The sequence below is a fragment of the Achroia grisella genome, unplaced genomic scaffold (genome assembly GCF_030625045.1).
Source record: "Achroia grisella isolate CSIRO2021 unplaced genomic scaffold, CSIRO_AGI_Agris_v1 utg5201, whole genome shotgun sequence".
Taxonomy (NCBI): Eukaryota; Metazoa; Arthropoda; class Insecta; order Lepidoptera; family Pyralidae; genus Achroia; species Achroia grisella.
In genome coordinates this window covers 666,761-688,518 of record NW_026712911.1, presented here as the reverse complement: position 1 = coordinate 688,518, position 21,758 = coordinate 666,761, and the positions used below count along the sequence as shown (strand labels likewise).

The following is a 21,758-nucleotide window of genomic DNA, read 5'->3' as shown; positions in this document are numbered from 1 at the left end:
TTTAATACTTCATCGGCGAGTACATATTTTAGGGGTAGCGCCACGGGTTATTCTAATAACGTGAAAATAATAAGATGTTACCTTGGGAACTATCCATTGCGATCCATCTGTGTGCAATTCTCCTTCATAATAGCACGACGTAGTTTTCGAAAGTTGGTTCATGTCACTCAAACGGCGGTCTGGTGGGTACGACGTCTTCAAGTACGTGGGCGTATTGGGCATATACTTCGTATTTAAATAGGTGTTGTCCATACACGATATCGGTACGCTTAACTGTAAATATCGAATAATATGTTACCACATATGATATCATCGAAATGGTATTTTTTCGTATAAAAAAATCCTTCTCGAGAGTTAATCTAGATAGGGCATTCAGAAGCATTCTCAGAGACCCATGAATGTAATGAATGATATATTCATAACAAGCTATATATAGCTAGGTGTATTAGAATCCAATATGGCGGCCGACCAAGTAAAGCCAACATCGTAATCAATTAATTTGATATAGGTAGATGTTTCCACTGAGAGTAAGCAGAAATATAAATTTATACATAATCATAAAAGTATATTTGGTAGCCGAATTCTAACTCACGACCTTCCGATTAAGACGGGATAAAAACCTACTGTACTATAATTTTACTATGAGCCGTAAATAAATGCATGCAGTGCATACAATACTACAAACTTACCTTTTTTGTATAGCCTTTCATAAGCATGAACAAAACAATAAATATAATTAATAAGTAAATAGAAGATTTCTGAATAAATTTAAAAGTATCATATGGCAATCATCGTCTATATACATGATAACTTCAGGTCATTATATGACGCCAATGATAACCCTCATGCAATACTATCTCAAAGGACTAAGGTATCATGCCGCCATACCAGGTACTTTTTGTGCCATATTAATCGCAACGCAGTTTACAAGGCAAGCTTTGGGGCTGGCTGAACTGGTACGCACGCAGAAAACTTTGTACAAAGTGTACCTCGGTCGAATTAAGAATATATATTATAACATACCTTGGGTATCAGCGTAAGCAATACTGTCGTGGTGTTATCGGCGCCGCGTATGCCTAGATATGCAGTTCCAGTATGTAAGGACAACAGTTCGGCCGGAGAAGGTTCCAAGACGCAGCCTTCAAAACCTACAAGTGGCCTAATGTTACCACCATCAATTGCATGGGTATCGAGCCATGGTGTCCATGTGCCCACGTTACCCGTTATAACAACCTAAAACAAATAATAATCTGAGTACCATAACCCTTGTAAGTACTTAAGTACTGGACATCACTATAAGAGGAACGGGCTCAGCGTCATGCTTGAATTGCATTGCCATCACGTAGCAGTGTTTTGTTTGTTTCAACGCGCTCTGAAATTACTGGTTCTATACGTGAAAATATATTTTTGCATTTAATACTTGAAAAAGACTTATTAACGCTATATTAACCTAAAAAAGTAAAGCGGTGCCATTTACTATAACGCAATGTAGCGTTATAAGTAATGGGCATTAGTAACCATATAATAAAAAATATTCAGACATTACCTCATAATGCAGCCCACATAATGCATCAACAGAGACCCAAGCGAGCCCTGCAACAGGATTTGCTGTGACAGGGACGAGGGCATCTGTGCGTTTCAGTAAAGCGGGCCCACCATTGGCAGCATCTGGCAACGGTCGGGATACCAATCTACCTCGAAGTAGAGGTGGACCTGAAATATACAATTCAGTCTGATTTAATACTTTAGTGATATGTCATAGTTTTCGAGATATGATTCAATGTTAATATGTAATTTAATGTCTAGATTTTACACGTGACATGTCTATATTATGTTAGTATCTAATTCAGCCGCATACACCATTGAATTATTATATAATGAAATAACATACAAAAATATACATCAGTATAGTCGAGTTTATTTGTCAGAACGCACTAAACTCTGAAACTAGCGTCAGATTTGAAAAAAAGCCTTTTTTCATTTAATGATCCGACTCTTGAGAAGTTTAATATCACGCTAACCTTTATGAACTAATCATAATCTATCGCGCGGCAACGGGAATGTGTAATATGATGCAATCCAGTGGAGTCGAGGGACGGACTAAATGCGGGTAAAGCCGAGGGCTACGGCTACTGTAACATATTTAGCTATTATTTATATCTTACCGAGATCTCCGCCAATATGTACTGCCAGTTGATCGTCGTACAGAGGAGGAAATATTCGTGCGCTAGGCCTTGCCAGTACTCCTGTCCTAGTGTCTAATATTTCCACTTGAGAGTGACGCTTTCCTTGCTCTTCTACCAGCGTTATTTTAGGATCAATTGCATCTAAATTGTCAATCTGTAATATACAAGTGTTAAATAATTAAACCAATTCTTACTTATTGAGCAAATTGCTCCATATTATTGACCTTCTATTTAACAATTTACTTAATTTATATTATTATTACTACATTTATTATATCATATGTAGAACTATTATGATGATTTTGCGGATTAAATAAAACTTATAATAAGGTTTAATATTTTGCCGCTGTTGCATTAAAAGAAAATAAATCTAAATGGGTACAAGATTGTAGTACTGTTGACATTATGACTTAATGAGGCGTTTGCTTGTTTGCCATTACAGCTCCCAAAAAAGCAATTACTATTTAATGATACATTTGTATACTTATAACTGAACAAATAATAGTTACCTGTATGTCATAGACAAGTGATCCCTCCTTATCGATGTAAAGGAGTGCTAGTCCTTCAGGAACTGAAGACGCTGGTAGTCTCTCCGCAACTAATGGTGCATGATAAACTTCGCATGTAGCTTTCTGCATCACTCTCCCAGTAATACGTCTTTCTGGTGCCGCAATATCCTCAATCGAGAGAAGCAATCGACCTCTGGCTAAAGAGCGTAGCTGAGCAGCTGTAACCGGCGTGGACACTTCGAGGACGTTCAATTCGTAGCCCGGCTTGGCAATTTGATGAATCTGTAAAAAATAACGTCATTATTTATTATGACCTAGCAATTTTCTTTATAATTAAAGTATGAAAGGTATGAAGTCATTATGGAATTATGAATAGCAATTCAAAATTCCATACATCATATCATAAATACTGTAAAATTATTTTATTTGTGCTAATACACTGCAGCCAAAATTGATTTATCGTACAGAATACAATATATTATACTCATTACATAAAAATACCTATTTTAATTATTACTAACCTCGTCAATAATGGTTTGGTTTTTATCCGACATCGTCAGCACTACACGAACAGCTTGTTCCTTTTCTCGTGGTGTAGGCGAGAAAATGCCATTATATGCAATAGCGAAGTGAAGACTTGGAGCAGCTCCAGCCACTCCCGTTACCACAGCAGTCCCTCCCCATCCTTCCTGCTGACCAGTAAGGGCCAAACTCGTTTGACCAGGTTGGAAACTGTCTTCACAGGCACTATTGCCCGGTGGCGGAGGAAGATGTTCAGGCTCTAGTAATGTCGTAAACATTTCTGATGTTAATGCAGGATATCTGTAATTTATAACAAAGTCATGGTTAGAATATGCTGGAAAAATTCAAAATTCATAATAATAAGTTATTCCCTAATTTATCCAAATACAAATATTACTATAGACTTACACCATATAGTTTCACCATTTACATGGCATAAGTAGTTTTTTTTTAAATTTACTAAATAATAAAAACTACAACGCACTAAATTAATTTATAGAACATAAAAATATTATTAATACTAAATAAACATCATCAAAAACATATTTTGAGATAAACGTAAACGTTATACACGTAGAATGCGTGTTAGTTTCAAGAATTCTTATTCATCAAACAAATGGAGGCAATTATTCTTGTACGTTAATAAAATAGCCTCGGTACAAAACGATTAGACAATTGTCAGATTATAAACAACTGGAATTTCAAAAGTGAGTCAGAATTCGCAACCAACGCAGTCAGTCGGTATTTTCCTAGACCAGTTTTAAACAGAACCGAGGGACTTTCCGTCACTATTCACACGGCTAATTCAATTTACAATCAACAATAAACACTACTTCTGTTCTTTCTTTGGAATAACTGTTCAAGGGTAAATTAATTGCATGAGTATCATACTGATATATTAGATATTTCTATAATACAAAGTTACGTGCATACTGCATATATTTCATTACATTTTCAAAAACTGAAATACAGAATAACACAGATCAGAGATCATAAAACTGACACGAACTTGTGAAGAGGCATATCTAATTATAATTATATTTAGTTATAATTATAATTACCGATAAGGAGAATAATTTAAGTAAGTACTAAAATTGTAACAATGCTGCTCATAATACCTGTCAATTCTACCACTCAGGGCACTCTCCATAGTGTTATTTTCTGCATCGCCCCATATCAGTGCTATGAATAAAGATCCATCTCTCAACAGACGTTTGTATTCCCTTGGTACTCTACGCCAAACGCCGCATAGCTATAAAATAATGCATAATGTTAAAATTCCCAAATTTTATATTTAAGTTAACTTATAACATAGTTTATCTGCAGCAGTTACGTTATAAGTGGTAGTGATAATTTTAAAAGTGCTAGTAATAAGAAGGAACAAATGACTAATTTGATAAATATTCCAAGCACTTACGTATATAGACTATATGTGTACATTACAAAATATACTATCTTGCTCTAGGTATGTACCCTTATGGATCCTAGTCGCTATTTAAAGCTATAGACCACATACCAGGCATTGATATGCCTACCGGTATATATTAATTAGAAAATCAGATACATTTATACTTTTCTAATATAATGATAAAATATACAACTAATTATATCCATGCATCAAATTATATATATTTTCAAAGATTGCTAATAACGAACCTTATCGGTTTTATCTTCATACGTAGCGTGAAGGCCAGGTACTTTTGCTAAAGATTGTTCGATCAATAATCGTCCTTCCCGATCTAAGAACAAGAGTGCTCTTGGCTTAATCGTGATCGAAGTACCAAGTTGAACGGACCAGAACAGATGTCGGCGACGGAAGATGAAGCGTGCTGTAGCCACTCCCCTGGCAACTGGCACTCCCGTCATGTCATCACGTCTGATGCATAGTGGAGATCGACCAGTCAGCAACGCCCCAAAATCTGGATAGAAAAATAACTATAATTTAGTTTGATCTGCAACAGTATTCACCCTTAATTAAAACAATTAAACCATTTAACCATTCCAGTCCAGACTTAAATAGGTTTAAGACATGTATACTTCTAATAATTCTAATTAAGGATAATTCTGTTACGTGATTTACATGTTATCATTTCAAGAATAAGTAATAAACGTTTATATATCCTTAAAAATTTAAGCAGGTCCATTTTATTATGCTAAGCCCAAATAATGTAAGAGGAAAACTTATGCAAATGAGATATATACCAATACATCCATACATATCAATCAAAGTCATCCATCTCGATTAATTTTGAAAATGTATAAGCGAGAATTATCTTGTAAACAAATTATATCAATAAAAAAAATTTAAATTTTATATTACACTTACGTTTCATGCTAAGTATTTCTTCCACAACGATGACCGATGGACTGTCCAGTTGCACTATGTCCGGTGCTGCAACAAACAAAATAAGATTTTTTTAACTGATTTGCTAGTAAAATTAAATGGTGACTTATGCAATAATATACGTAAATGAGATATAAAGAGAACTATATGATGAAGTAAAAACAATATTATAACAGTAGATTATGAAATGACTGATTCGCCTTGCGACTGTCTAGATCAGACCAGACTTTTATTTTCTTGTAGATCATTCTAATATAAAAAATCATAATGGAAAAAAAATTAGAAGGAATAATTCTATTTACACAAAGGAGCAGTCGCGAAGTTATGTAAAATTCCCGGTAAATAACATTGAGAACCTACGATTCCTAAAGTATGTCTAAAGTTGCGATATTATGAGGAACACAAATGTTTTTTCTGGTTATGAATCTCATAACACACGATTAATACTTTCTCGATCCACCACAGTGCCTCATAAAAACGGGGCTTTCGATCAATTGATTGCGAATTACGTTTGCGACTGCTGCGATGATGGTTCGCAAGACCTCTCCGACCCTTCCATTCTGGTTGATTGGATCAAATGTTATTCAATCGTAACAGGACAGGCGTCTAGACGGCGACGGTAGAATTTGTGCTTTGCATAGTTTTCTTGTTGGGTCTGCTCTGTACAGAAATGGAGAGAGCACTGACATTTTGCACGACAGTATGATTGTACCCGATTTGTCGATGCGCTCGTTAAATAGTCGTAAAGCCCAGGAATTTGTAACATGATTTATTGAATTTCCGAGGTTAATGTGGAAAGGTGTTATGAAACTACATTACATAAATACTATCTTGCCACATATTTGCTTGACTTTAATAGAAAATAATCAACATTTGTACAAGTAAAATTTGAGTGGCAATTTTTTGATGTACGTGGCAAAGTTTCATGTCGAATTACCAGAGTAGAATCAATCGCTAAGTTAATATTATTCAGTTTGTTGCATTTGTATCTGATAAAAAATTGATTAAATGATTTTGAATTATAAGAATATAGAAGAATATAATTTAAGACAAAATTTATAGAAGATTATAATTTAAGAATAAATTATACTATTTAGTTTGAGTAGATAATTGTAAAAAAACTAAAATTTAAGATGTTTTTTTTAAGTATAGTAATATTTATTAGTTGCATATATATTACGGTATTACAGACGCAATAAATCTGACAAAAAAACATATGTAAATATAAATTTATATAATTACCCGATGATAAAAAATTATTAAGACAGCTTTAGGCCCCTGTCATGTTGAATTCCATATGCATCTCGACAAGTCATATGTTGCGTTCATCATAACGTCGACAATTGGCAACTCTCCTCTGACTACCCCATCTGGGATCAGATCGAATCAGAGAATAGTCGTATATTATTATTATTAGTTTTAAAATAATTTCATCTGACTGTACTGAGCCAAATTGTATGATAAACAGCAAATTGTATATGTAGTAAACAGCATGATGAGAGGACCTGTTTTCATGTCTGAAGGCAGATTGTGATCTAGCACGGTCCGGCGCCAACATTCATAATTCACTCCGCGAATTCATATACAGAGACAGCCCTAAATTTATTAGTAAACGGCGCCAGTGTGGCGTTGACTTGGACTATGAAACTCGGAATAACAACAAAGCGTAAGACAAGATGAGTAGCCGATGGTGTGATTGTACGTGCATGTAATAATGCGAAAAAACTTAAGTATTATATGTTCATAGGTATTCAATTTCTTGATTTATAGTTTATCCATATAAACAGCTGTAAATTCATGTTCTTTGTATCGACAACAGTCCCTTTTTTTTAATATTAGCGTAATACTTATAATTAGGATTCATAGATAAATCTATGAATCCTAGGTTATTATGCTCTATATCAGATATTAATTGATGATTTCCGTAAGAGATGTGTATACATAATGAATTATTGTTAAAAACATTGTCAACCCTAAACGTAATGGAGGCACAAGCGGCGCCGAAGCACCTTTGACTCGACTCTCGGCGCCCGTGCGCAAATCTCGCTTGTGTGTGTGATGAATATTTATGCGTGCTTACATCGTGCACTGAGCACAGGCGATCCGTCTACGGCGCCTCATGCCCAACACCACTGATTAATGTCATTTAACGTAAATTTAAACTTTTGAAAGTAACCTCGAGAGCGACGTGATGTGAGTAGTGCCATCACTTCATTTTCTAGTCTAGTCGCGCCGTAACGTTTCAAGCCTCATTGACACGCCGAGTTTTCCAATCCGTGATGTAATCCGGCGCCGTAAAGACGACGCTTATAATTACCATGAAAAGAAACTACCGATGCGTAACAATTCGCTTGAACGTACTGAAGCAAAAAACCGACGATGTGGCAAACATACAAAAAAATATAAACCCACGCTCAATTAGTACTGATACACCGGCGCAGTACCAGACAAAGTGGCGACCATCCAGATCAATTCGTTTAATGGCATTGTCATAACTCGTTATACTTTATATTAAATTGATTCATCGCGTCCCACATCCGTGGTATAATGGAATCGCGCCAATCAGCTCGAGTAAGTTGTTAGCATAGCAAGTTTAGTGTTTATGTCGCGACAGTTAACGGTCATCGACAGATCATAGTGTCACAGAATCTAAGCAGAGAGTATCATAGACGCATAGGGTTGAATGTTGGTCTCCGGCGCCGACTAGGCGGACACAAGACTCGCTCAGCTCACTAACATGGGCAAATCATTCGCAACTAGTACTTACTACCTTAGCAAAACATATACAGCCCAAAGCTTACAGCAAACTCAATTCAAGCAGAATATACGACTCCTTAAGAAGACTTTAGTACTTCCTATCATAAATGTGTTGCATATTTATGAGATGTTTGAAAGAGGATTAAATATATGACACGGATACTTGAATATTTAAGTGCAGTTTATTAACCATGGCTTCAATAAAAATACCTTGAACATTGAAGTATGATCAGATAAGTCTCTCGTTCACATATAAGTAAATAATTGCATCCCTAACTTGGTTATCGATTATACCTATAGATATAAAAATATTAATGGATAATAAAAGGCATATAAGCTATAGATCTGTACACTTTATCAACCAAGTAGATTCTACGTTTATCTAGTAGTAATAGTATTAATAATGTCAAATTGAAATATCTAAAACGTTGATGATTATTTAAAATATATTTTCACAGCCCTAATCTATATATAGCTCGGCCAATATGCCTAAGTTTACAGTTATTAATTAACAACCGATAAGAAATTGACCTTTACTGGTGTATGTCACAAGTATTATATTTGTATTGTTCCTTATATTAAATGAACGAGAAAAGATTACGCAATTTAAAATAGAATAATGCATTCTACACCTTGACCTCGACTGGGTGTGAAAAAGTGAATTTCGGCGGGCAACGGATTACGCGCGGAAGAACTACATATTTAGAACCGATGACGCGACGTCTGGTGACGTAACGACGGCACGGACTCTGAAAACTATACTGTCCTACACCGTCGCATCTTGTCACCTCCAAATCTGACAGTATGCCACATATCTGTCAGGGGCTGTAAATTTGCCAGAAAATATCCACAGTACATATGTAGGTTCTTTAGTCTAGACAATATTATTAATTGTTAATCTTCATATATATTATCTCCACAATCATTATTGCCTCTCAATTTATACACGAATGTATGACCTAATTAACCATTAACCCAAATGTATTCTTACCCGACGATAACAGCGATATCGTGTGCTATTGTTTTATAAGAGGTACAAATTTCTTATCAAACTAAAGCTAAGTGCGTAATAATTAAAAACAAATGGATTCTGTAATAAAAAAATTGTGAGATATTTTTACTATTTTTTAAGGACGTTAAATTATCGAAATGTATGGCGAATAGTGTATAATGTTAAACTATGAATCGGTTTATTGCTTCTGTTGATCGAAATAACAGTTACTATCAATATTTCCCTAGAAAATATTACTGAAATCATCATATACAATTTTTATGATTAAACATCTATAGAGCTCACAACTAGGAGAAGATATTATGTGATATATTATATTTTGCTCTTTAAAAAAACACAGTTTAAATTCGACACATAATATCAAACATATATAAATACTGTTTCCAAATATATATATATATATACTATTAGACAACACCATCGCTATTATTACTGTGACTAAACTAAATCAATCAATTTGAGTAGGTAGGTAGTTGCTAATTGATAAAACATCAAATGTTTTATGTTTTTATTAACAATTTTACTTTGACAGCAATTTCTTAGATACAGAAAATAAACTGTTAACAAATTATCAAACAATTTTAATAGTAAAAAAGTAATTAGTTAAATTATGTAAATATCAAAATGACAATTAACAATCAAAACACTATGTGAATGTGAGTAATTGTAATTATACTTTAAGCCTCAACTTCCTACTTTGCATGAACACTGCAATATAAGGTTGTCTGAAAGTATTGATTTATTACACCAGCATGGTCATATCTGCAAGATCGATCTTTGGGTAAAGTGCAGCTCAAAGTCTAATTGGCAGAGTCGTAGTCCGGCGACTGCGGCGTGCAGTTATTCCATTGAGTCTGGCAGGGGCGCGCGACAGTGCCCGGCCCTCATCGCAAATTCCCGCAATACGGGCCGCCCGCTCTCGATCGGCTCTCTGCTAATTTATAGGTTATATTCATAATGATTGCGGCAAAGAATGTTTACTGCACAAGGCGCGGCCTTATTGTTGTCTATATACGCGGTACTGTGCCCGCACTCACCGCCCGTATAACTGTCGCACTGTAAGAACTTTGGCGTCGATTCAACATCCATTTCCATAAAATATAATTCTCGATGCATCCCGATGTGAATGTTTCTTCACAGCCGCCATGCATACATTACGTACACGAATTGCCAATTCGTGACGTAAATGGTCCGATGCATACGTATACCGATGCTTTTCAAAAATTTACACTTACGTCGATTACTATCGTGTTGTTCGCACTAAAAGTACGTTACGAGTATTTTAAATGGACTAAAATGGCGTGGGTGTACTTACATAATTGGGTATATTGAACAACTGAAAATTGTTGCATTACCGTACCGAGACCATGTACGGTGGTAGCCAACGAGGCATTGTACAGTGGCGGCATTTCTGCGGCGGCCTATACACAGCCGTTTACGGACAACCATTTACCCAAAAAAGTAGAACAACAAACCACGTCTGTGCTGTTTACAAGACGCGCTACACTTCGGCCGCATTGTCCTGCAGTGAAACGCCAAGCATTTTGCATTTTACGCCTACAATCGCGCGCCGAACTACACACGTCGCCGCCGGTGCCTTTGGCAGATTTGCATTTCTCTTTTACCAGACACACGTACAAAAGACGTGTTAATAAATTACACTGTACTCCTTATACATCCCAACTTAATTATATTTCAATAGTTTGTTCCGGTTCATCCTACAACAATTTATATTTATTCAGTGTAAGAAACATATGTGCGATGTATATTAAATAAAATTTATGGGATAAATATATAAATAAAATATATTAGATGGATACTAAAATGTAACTAATTTTTAAAATATTATTAATTGGTAGATAGATATTCAATGTAGACAAAAAATAATGTCCGTACCTACTATCTTACATATGTACTAAGATTTAGATAATTTCCAAAATTTGAATAAGCTTAACATTTAAGTTATTATCACGTTATCTCTTGCAAAAATAAAACAAGAGGGACCTCTTCTCCGAGAAAAGACCACTGTTTCACGAAGAGTTGATTGCTTCCGCTTGCTAGTTAATCGCTCATTAGCGCATACGCAAGATAATTAGGAAAAAACGAATATTGCAAACAGACACCTCATTGCGTTTCACCGTCACATAGGAGCGTAGGACCATGAAATTATGTGTTTGTTCTTTTAACTGAATAAATATGGTGATTAAGCAAGAAACTTAATACCGATATGTAGGTTTTATTATTTAATACTACGTGAACACACAACGTGGGTACATTTACACAATTCATATTGAAAATATAGATTATTATGTACATTGCATGGTCGTTGTGATGATAGATACTGGAGTAGGTATTAATATTGATCACTGGAAAAAAAAAATATATAGTTCCGATAATCCGCAAAATCATTGATAAGATAAGGCTCGTCTGTTTTTACATAAGTTAAACTATATTATTAGTGAAAGTAATTAAAGGCCCGTAAGAACTTAATTTAACCGCTAATAATGATATTTATATATATCGAATTAAATTATTGTTGGATAAATTTAATTTCTTGAAGCAAAACCTAGAAATTAATATTACTTTCAAACACATTTCACTCACTATATCATATTAAAACTGTTTACCTACTTTAAACCTTAAAAAAATCTAATAATAGTCTATATAGCTTTTATTTATTATTATTTTTATATTAGAGGCAGATTTCGTATTGATTATTTTTTCAATTAAAATAAAATATACCTTAATACCTGAGGAGTGTCCTCAGGTGCTAAGGTATATTTCATTGAATAAGTGAAAACCTGTGTTCTTGTATGTATACAGTTTCGAAAAATGTGGTACAAATTACCTCAATTAACGCAAAATTATAAATATATGAATATTAATTATTACGAATCCATACTAAAAGAAAAATAGAAAGGGAATTGCGTTTTACAATAAGAAAGTAAATTTTGTAGAAGGGAAGAGAAATACAGCAAAGTCAATCTTTGCTCAGGTACGTATAATATATAGATTAATGGTCTACAGTACAAAGTACAGATTTATTATTGATTCAATATTTTCTTATTTCACATAATAAATTCGGACCATTCTTCTCGTAACAGTTCTAATTTTGAATTAATTTATTTGAATTAATTTTTCTAAACTTAAACGGCCATATGTTTTTATTGGTGGCCAGTATTGTCTAGCGCCCTACTTATTCTAAGACAGAGTTCGAAATACGAACCAATTATAATAAATTTAATATAAGAGTAAACGTTATACATTTCATATAAAATAATTCAAATAGCGATTGTATTACATTACATATTATGTATTATATAATACCGACATTAAGCGAAGACATCCCTTGACGTAGCTATACGTACGAAATATATAGAGTTACTTTGAGGTTCTCGATTTTGATATCGGTCAATAAAAGAGTGCCAGTTACTTAATATTTAACAAATAAATAAAAATAGAAATAACATTCGACAAATATTATTGTCATTTTTGTAAAGATCGGGTAAAAAGCTATAGGTATTATGTACATATCGGTAAGGAATATGTGACGAAATTGTAATTCCCATTTATGTGTATACACTGCACGTTTTGATGAGATTCAGATGGCCTCGTTGATGGAATTTAATTAGAAATGAAGCAAACGAGTGCTGATTGGCGAATGAATGACGATGTAAGTATGTATCAGCAGATCAGTCAAACTGCGAGGCCGCCGTTTTCAACACGATGCGTTCTGAATAATCAATATGGTGTACCCACTACATACATTTATTTATGGTATTTGATTTCAAAAGTAAATGAAACTAATATATATTCTTTTTTCAAATTTTAATTTTAAAGTCAATACCGCCATAATGATAACTTATAAAATTATATTTATGTCGCTATTTATGCTATTAGGTAATTAAGTACTATTCACATAAATTAAATCTAATATAAGCATTAATTAAGCTGTTTAATAGACTTATTATTTATAATTATAAGTTTATTTGATTTAATATATATTGACAATATTTCATAAACATTAATAAAATCAAATTTAGAACTCAAACCTGAGATATTTATATTGAGGATAGTGATTAGCAATTACGATAGTAAAAATTGTATTTATATGTATGTACGTAATGAGAGTAATAAATCAGATGATTTAATACTACGCCTTTTGTACGTAGTCAAACCGCCACCGCACCGGGCCCGAAGGTGATTTTCCGACAAACTGAGAAGAATCACGAATCTCCACTTATTAAACTTGTATGCCATATAACGACATGAGTGATTAATCGATGATAAAATCAGTAATTTATACATTGAGGTACTTTGTACTAACGTACATACTACATAAGATACCGCATTCCCCATCGTTGTTCCGATAAATAGCGGTACAACAGTCGAAATTCATGTATATCTAGCTACAAATGTTAGATAAAACATGTATATTATACATTAATAAAAATTTAATGATATACTACATGATATTTTTTGTGGCAATCAAATATAACTACTCAAATAATTCATGAAAAATTTACCTAAATGCAAAATAACAAGTTTCAATATTCAAAAATAATAATAATAAAACCTGTTATTTTTCATTTGGTAATGTTTTAATGTGTGGTAATGTTAAAATATTTTATTTCTTCGCATATTGAGTATAATATTTTTACACGTCTACCCTAGTAAGCATAATTAATAATAACTCAATGGGTTTTAATAGACAATTTATCACGTACTGTCGTCAGCATGTCACGGAAGATGATATGTTAAAGTAAAGTAATAAACATAAAATAATTAAATTTTATTACAACACGACTACACGAGTTTTTCATTAAGGTATTAAGGTGAGAATTATTAATTTAGTGAACTAGATATTAAAGTTTAAGATTATAACAACATATACCTACACAGATATCTGAGGTTTCGATCCTGTTCATGATTATTAAATACGAAGCTCTTTGGTAAAATTTAAAATATACTTTTTTTTATTAAAAACTTTAATAAAAAGGAAAGTATTTAATAAAAAAATGCTACTATTCGGGATGAGATTAAGTGCCTTGTCAGTTATGGCATTATTTTTTCGTAAAATACTGACGTTCTATTTCGAATTATTTGTTATTTCAAATGATTTATTTAAGACATCTTAACTTTGCTTTTACCATTCCAAACAACATAAATTCCTTATTAAAAGTAGACAAAATTTTTTTCGAAATATGCCCTTCTTCGGTATATATAATATAAGACAAGGATTCCCTGAAATATAACTTCAGTAGGTAAGTATTCCATTAGATACCTAATGCGCGAAATTCGTTCATATAGGTATCTAACGATAAATAATTATTTCTTGTACAATATATTGTAACTAACTGTATTAATAATGGTGACAATATACGTTAAAAAATATATAGAAGTGAGAATATTGATAGAGATATGAGATATGATGAGAAAGAACCTTTCTCCTTTTGACAGGTGCATTAATAAAGCAGCTAGGTTTATTGTTTAAATATAGAATACAAAACATTCCATATAAGTTTATTTTCTATCAGCATAAATATTACAAAAAAAATTTAAAATAATACATAGACAAGTAGTTATGTAAAAGTGTATATAAATAAAATTAATAAGTATTACGTCCACTTTCACGGTTTAATATGTAAAAAAATTACCAGTTGTTATTATCAACTCTTATATTATCAATTTCATGGTTTTCAGAGACGGTCATTGTATACTGAATGCCAACTATTTGTCAGTGTTGAAATCAATAATTTGACCTTTAGAGCTTATCGGCAATGCGAATTTTCACTGTGTTTCGCACAATTCGGTAACATATTACCATGAAAATTGTTTAAAGCAATACATACGCACTGTGAATAAATTTGCGTGAAAATTAAAACTTATTACTTACTGTTTATTTACAAACTGTTCGAAATGCGGAAAAAATTGGCGCGGAAAAACCGCAGGGTAGCAATTCGCATCAGAACAACTTGTTTTTAAATCAAGACATTTAGGTAAATGCTTTGTTGAAAGGATTGTTTATTCTGTCTGCACGTCATAAGTGAGAAAGACGGGTCTTGGTCGAATGAGAAAGCGTTCCCATGGCCGAGACGATATGATTAAGGATTTTAACTCATAAGAATCCGGGAGATCCTCATGGGTCCCTAAGCAGGTAACTTGAATGAAGATTTTCCAGACGTATAAAAAAAGGTACTATAGAGAATGAAATCAACTAACACAGACTAAAATTAGAAGTACGAAATTTTCGGCTTTTACGATATTCTAATATAGGTGTACGATTACATCAGATTTTATATTCCTTTGTACGAACTAAATGTTTTACAGTTGGCAACACTGCTAAAAACATAAAAACTTCTTTCAACCACTACAAGCTAATAAATATTTCGCAGAATTATTTATTTTATTTAGGCATTTATTATATACTTATTAAGATTTCATTAATTAAATATTCCAGCGGTATTCAACCGAACTCTAAAACAAGACCTAATGACCACCCATGATATATACCTACAACAGGCATCCATCTTCATTAGCGTGTTTATTTTAGAAGGGTTCGCCACAAATATTTTGTGTATATATTTTGCGTTAATTAAACGCAAAGCTAACACGATTTAGATTTCATTGATTTCAAACAAATATCTTTTATCATTAATTGTTTTGTACTAAAACGTTATTATTTTATTAATTTATCAAAATGTATTTCCAATCTGTTTGGCACCTAAGTAAAAATCTAAAAATGCATTATTTTTCCATAAAAAAAAATAATTTTTAGAAACTTCACAAATTATAAATCAAAAGCATTATTTTTATATATTTAGTATCTCTTTATTACTAAGTTCATAATGAATATGAATGAATGCCTCAGTTTAATTTGTTTCACATTACCACCATAATAAATAACTAGCTATGTTCATCATAATACAAGAACTATACTGATTAAATATGAGTAATATATTAATAATATATTTCAATGTATTGGATTAAGTTAATGTTAAGTAATCTCTATATATTAATATTAGAATTAACATTAATATATACAGATTACTTATTATATTCATGTTAAACAAATTACAACATAATGTAAGGTGAGAAATAGGCAAAACCTCGGACAATCCGATGATCGCATTAAACAAATTATCGTGACTTTTGTATTTATACACACTGTGTATCAATATATTATGATACGATCTATGACTCACAGATATGCAAAAATGTCCAAAGCCTAATACGCAAAGGTCAAACGAGATTAAAGTCGCCGCCGAGTCGCATCTGCACGACAATGACTCTACAACAAGCAACAACAATAGACTTTGTTTTTCCTACAAGTAAAATCCATTGAGAGACGGATCCATCAAGTAATAATACGTATTCATACATCCGTGAACAGTTTTATAGTTTTTTATTGCACTACTTCCTTTTGTAACATTTTATAGTCGACTGAATTGGCTTGGCATCATCCGGGCATTATTTTCTTACGTAAGTTCGGATATAAATATATCTGTAAACATTGCCAGTGCAAAAATATATGGCCATAGAAGACATCTACTTACTCAATCAGAAATATACATACAGAGTTCTCCTATGTGTTAGAATATGCTCACTCTAGTCAAAATAAGAAAATATGCAGTAATAATTTAAAAGCGGAAGTGCTTATATCAATACTTGTCAAAACGCTAAGATAAATTTACTAGTAATACTAACATAGAACTTAGCTGGATTACAATAATTACTAACTTATTTCTAAAGTAAAGCATGAATTTAAGCAATTTTGTTTTCGATCTAGATAAGAGTTAAATTTAAAAGCATGGAAGAAAACAAAAACCGGACTTGAAACCTTAAAATATCTATTATAGACACGTAAATTTGTGTTTTCCACTGTCTATATTTGCTATTCTTATATTATTGTAACGGTTTCCACTCTCCATATGACAGACTGTCATATAGTTTAGATATATTCCTAAGCGATTATGAATATCAAAGTTATAAACTTTAATCAACAAAAATAATCCAAGACTAATAATATTATGACTATACGACTGTTCTCTCAGGAGGAATAAGTAAGATATTGTCAACTATCAAAATTGTAAAGAACATAACACTTACCATTTTGCTGTGCATATTGGATCTTCACTTTGAGTTCAATATATCCAGCAAACTATTGGTGCCTCTGTCTCTTAGATAAATTTCATTTTATATCTCTTTTTCGATCTCAAAGCGTCAGTCAAATCTAAAAAGTGATACATAAAGTTTTCTGTCGGTCGGATTCGAAATCACGACCATTGGATGTAAGTCGCGGTCGTTAATTATCTCTAACTTTTATAATCAAAAGGTTCAAAAAATCTATAATTACACAAATGCAATAATCTCGCCATGATCAAATAAATACGTACTAGATCTGTTTTGATCTTGACATAAACTATCAGACGATCGTGATCTGGATCATGATATCTTGTGAACAGAGTCCATTGTATACGGAAACCGGGCATATGGCGCCCTTACCGGCGCCGCCGGTTGGCCATGAAACCATTGAGGGTCAAAGTTCTTGATCCGTGACCTCCATACCGATTAGGCTCTCCTACTCCTAGACACTTCCATTTGCGCACATGCATATGGGGACAAACAGGAAAGACATAAAAATCGAGTACTATATCTTTTGTTCTAAGAGATATTGCATCATTCTGTTGTACATTAGCTGTTTCAAACTGTTTTACACCTTTCATTTTGTCTTCCCATAAGTGTTATTAATACAACGTACAATTAACAACTACCCAAATTTAGGCAAATACTTAGTATAAAAATAAACACTTGCACTTGCTTATGCAATTATAAACCTATATTATATTCAACTGTCATTTAATAGGAAAATCATTACTGTTGACCATTCACAAAACATCTTCATAATATAATAAATTCTACTTCATTAAATAAACTCCATGACAGCGCTCGCGCCTTACAAAAGATGTATTAGTTTTCCAAAGAGCATAGGTCAAGCCTGTAATTGCATGAATCAATTGATTAGCATGAAAATTAATTGTATATCTTAGTTATTACAACGGGTAGTACAGAATTTATCGCTTCGATTACGCTCGCCCAGTAATAAACCCGCTCTCGGGTTAAATGTGAAGGGAACAAACAAATCTGTCTATAATAAACTAAAATCAAACGGATATCATTTATATTGAAGTCGTTTGTTATGATCATTTGATATCAGCTCGCTATTATTGCGCTAAGGTAGGAGGTATAGCTATAATTGATTTATACATATGTTTTGTTTCTAGTAGTATCATGTTTGTCAGTTGTATCTTGTTATTATTCGTGTAGATTATTTACTCATTAAAAACAATAGATAGTGTACTTTCAGAATTATGAATATTCAACACTAAATCCATGAACATTAAGTATAAAATCACACATGATTCAATATTACATATACACGAGTTATACGAAAACTTATGCAAGATAAAAATCATAATTTGATAAATTATACTACTAACTTGGTTTTTTTAATCAGTAATATTATTCTGATTATTTTTTTCTTAGTAATTAGATTGCAGTGTTAGTTATCTTCTATAGAAATAAAGATAATGTGCTGAATGATCACGGGAAACTCTCTTAGGCGCTAAAGCATTTTAGCATTATGTGAATGTATGTGGGACTGTCGGACTGTCGATCGGTGCAGCTAACAATTATATTGTAACAGAAAAAGTAAAAGAAAATATAAAGAAGCAGTCTCGACCTATTAATACATAATACATATACCTCTAAACAAAACCATGGTAACAAAAATCTAATATAAAAATACAATATCCAAATTATATCATACTAACCAGCGACTCGATTCAAAGATCTTATGTTAGTATATTTTATTTCTAAATTGGACATTCAATTTCCGTGACTTTTACAATTCTAAAACCGTAATGCCAAAAGATATACACTAAACTGCCTCTAGTCTTTTAACAACCTAATTTACCACTAAAAAAGGATTTCCTAAAGTGACTAAGGAAACAATCAAAATATATAATAAAATAATAGATAAAACGAACTGCAGCAATTATGATTAATCAGAAATTTGATATAACAGACGATACAGTGAAAACTTAGAAACTATTATGAACTCCGATTCGACCAATGTAAATAGATTTGATAACAATTATAATCATGAAATTAATTATCTCTAAATTAGCCAATTTGTATCTTACTAATTGATTTATTTTAGATATTGATTTAAATAAATATAGATATCTATTTTCCTTCAATGACGGAGCGTAGTGAATGAGGGCCGATTATAATAGTATTTGACGTTAGTGAAACAGCCTTTTAGTTAGTAAAATATCTATGTAGTCGCCAGAATGATAAGTGTGAATAGGAAACAAATCTAATTAAATACTACAAATTAACGAGAAACAAATGCTTAAAATTAAACACTTATCCATATAACTCAGATTAGAATAATCATATGTATTATTTACTTATATGTACCTAAGTAACAGTATCTACCTATTTAGTTAGTTTAGTTAGTTTTATTATTGTTAATTTGAAAAGTACTCGTCAGTCCAGAGTTTTATTACAAAAATGTCTCTTTGACGATGGTCGTAGCGTAAAATAAATATATACTTGCCAATAAACTGGACATTTATTATATAAATTTCATTTTCCCGTCGTATCCTATTATGGTGGTTAGAAATCTGATCGTGAGACAGTTTTGTAACGTACATTGCTATGGTGTTGTTAAGAAGCCGACTTTAATACAACTACTGTTTGTAAGTACCTATACGTAGTATACCTTTTAAAATAAAGTTTAAAGAAATATAATAGAAAAAAGATGGTTGACATTAAAAGTATTTCAAAAATAAAAGCAAAAACGATACTATGGCATCAATAATTATCATAATCAAAGTGATGAAAGCTGAGAATCATTGAGCTCGAGCATCATAGTCATGGTGATATATTTATATATTAATGTTATGTAGAAAATTGTCTGAGTATTTTCGTTTATCCATCTTTTAAAATAATTAACCCAATATACTACAAAATAGTGTCATGTAAAGAAGTACTACAACCCGCATGCGCTTATGTAGTGTAAAACGCTTATGTTTTACACTACATAAGCGCATGCGGGTGCACCATTTTATAATCGTAAATTAAAATAATCTATATTAATAATATTGATGTAGCTATTAGGAGGTCGGATAAGTGTACATGTATTATTATGTATATAAACCTTCTTCTGAATCATTCTATCAATTAAAAAAAACCTCTTCTAAATCCGTGTGTAGTTTTAAAGAGTTAAGCATACATAGGGACAGACAGCGACAGCGACTTTGTTTTATACTATGTAATGATGATAAAGCAGACGGAGTCACGAGTACCAGTTAGTTAGTCGAGTTTAAAATAAGATCACAGTTTTTAATTTTCAATTTTATATTTTCATCTTTATATATTTCAAATTTATATACAATTCATAACCTGTCTATGGATTATAAACACTTTTCATAATTATTTATTTAGTCTGCGAATCATACTCTCAATGAACTATAAATATAATCTATTCTACAAATCAATCGATGCCATTAAAAGCATCTGTTAACGATAAATCTTTCGACTATTGCAACTAACCAGTGTATTTTGTTTACAATAATATTTAAATGTTTGTAAGCTCCTCTCATCGCGTTCTCGCACTAACATAGGCAAACTAATAAACACATTTGCCAACGCCTGTATCTCATATTGCGATTGCTATATTACACTAAAGTAATATGTGTAGTATTAATAATTTACTATTATTAAGTGAGCAGTCCAAATAAAATCATATCTTAGATTTATTTCCCTAGGAAACATAATATTCTATGTATTATAAAATATTATACTTATTGAATACTAAACGGTGGAAGAAGCTGACATACTGCGGAGGCCCTAAATTTTGGGATAACGGTAAGACAATTAAGGAATAATTGGAAAAAGATATTATTTTTATAAAATTGTTACGATCTTAAAAAATAATCTGTAGAATTGTCTTCGAGATAACTTTAAAGCTGTATATCTTCTTAAATAATTATATTCATTATCTTATATACCTATACAATATTTTTCAGAACCAAAAGAAATATTTTAAATGACTTTATGACTCTTACGAAAAGCTTTATGCGACCTAATTCTTTTATAAAAATGGCTGATGAATCATCGAATTTCCTGATCGAATGGTGCACTTACTGGCGTTTGATTGAATAGCTGTTTATTGACTTTGCCAATACATGCCCGGTATTGAATACACTTGCAAACATCTATGTAGTTAATTTACAAATATCGATTTTCATGCGACGCACGTTAAGGAGCGCCTTTTAAATTCTCATCAGAGTTGTGATGTTTGAGTAAAACGTTTGTTGTTCGCATACGCACTAGAACTACAGTGAAAATGTCTTTTG

The 21,758-nt window shown here is 32.3% G+C and overlaps 1 protein-coding gene across 1 annotated transcript in view; it reads right to left on the bottom strand.

Moving 5' to 3' along the window:
- LOC131847311 (dorsal-ventral patterning protein Sog) overlaps positions 1-21,758 on the bottom strand; it is a 92,975-nt gene that overhangs the window by 4,886 nt on the left and 66,331 nt on the right. Inside the window, exons 4-12 of the mRNA XM_059196857.1 lie at positions 5,544-5,609; positions 4,874-5,136; positions 4,336-4,469; positions 3,217-3,517; positions 2,696-2,977; positions 2,166-2,340; positions 1,547-1,713; positions 1,024-1,233; positions 82-273 (exon numbers count right to left, since the gene is read on the bottom strand). Coding sequence (XP_059052840.1) covers positions 82-273; positions 1,024-1,233; positions 1,547-1,713; positions 2,166-2,340; positions 2,696-2,977; positions 3,217-3,517; positions 4,336-4,469; positions 4,874-5,136; positions 5,544-5,609 — 1,790 coding nt within the window. The remainder of the gene's footprint in view (positions 1-81; positions 274-1,023; positions 1,234-1,546; positions 1,714-2,165; positions 2,341-2,695; positions 2,978-3,216; positions 3,518-4,335; positions 4,470-4,873; positions 5,137-5,543; positions 5,610-21,758) is intronic.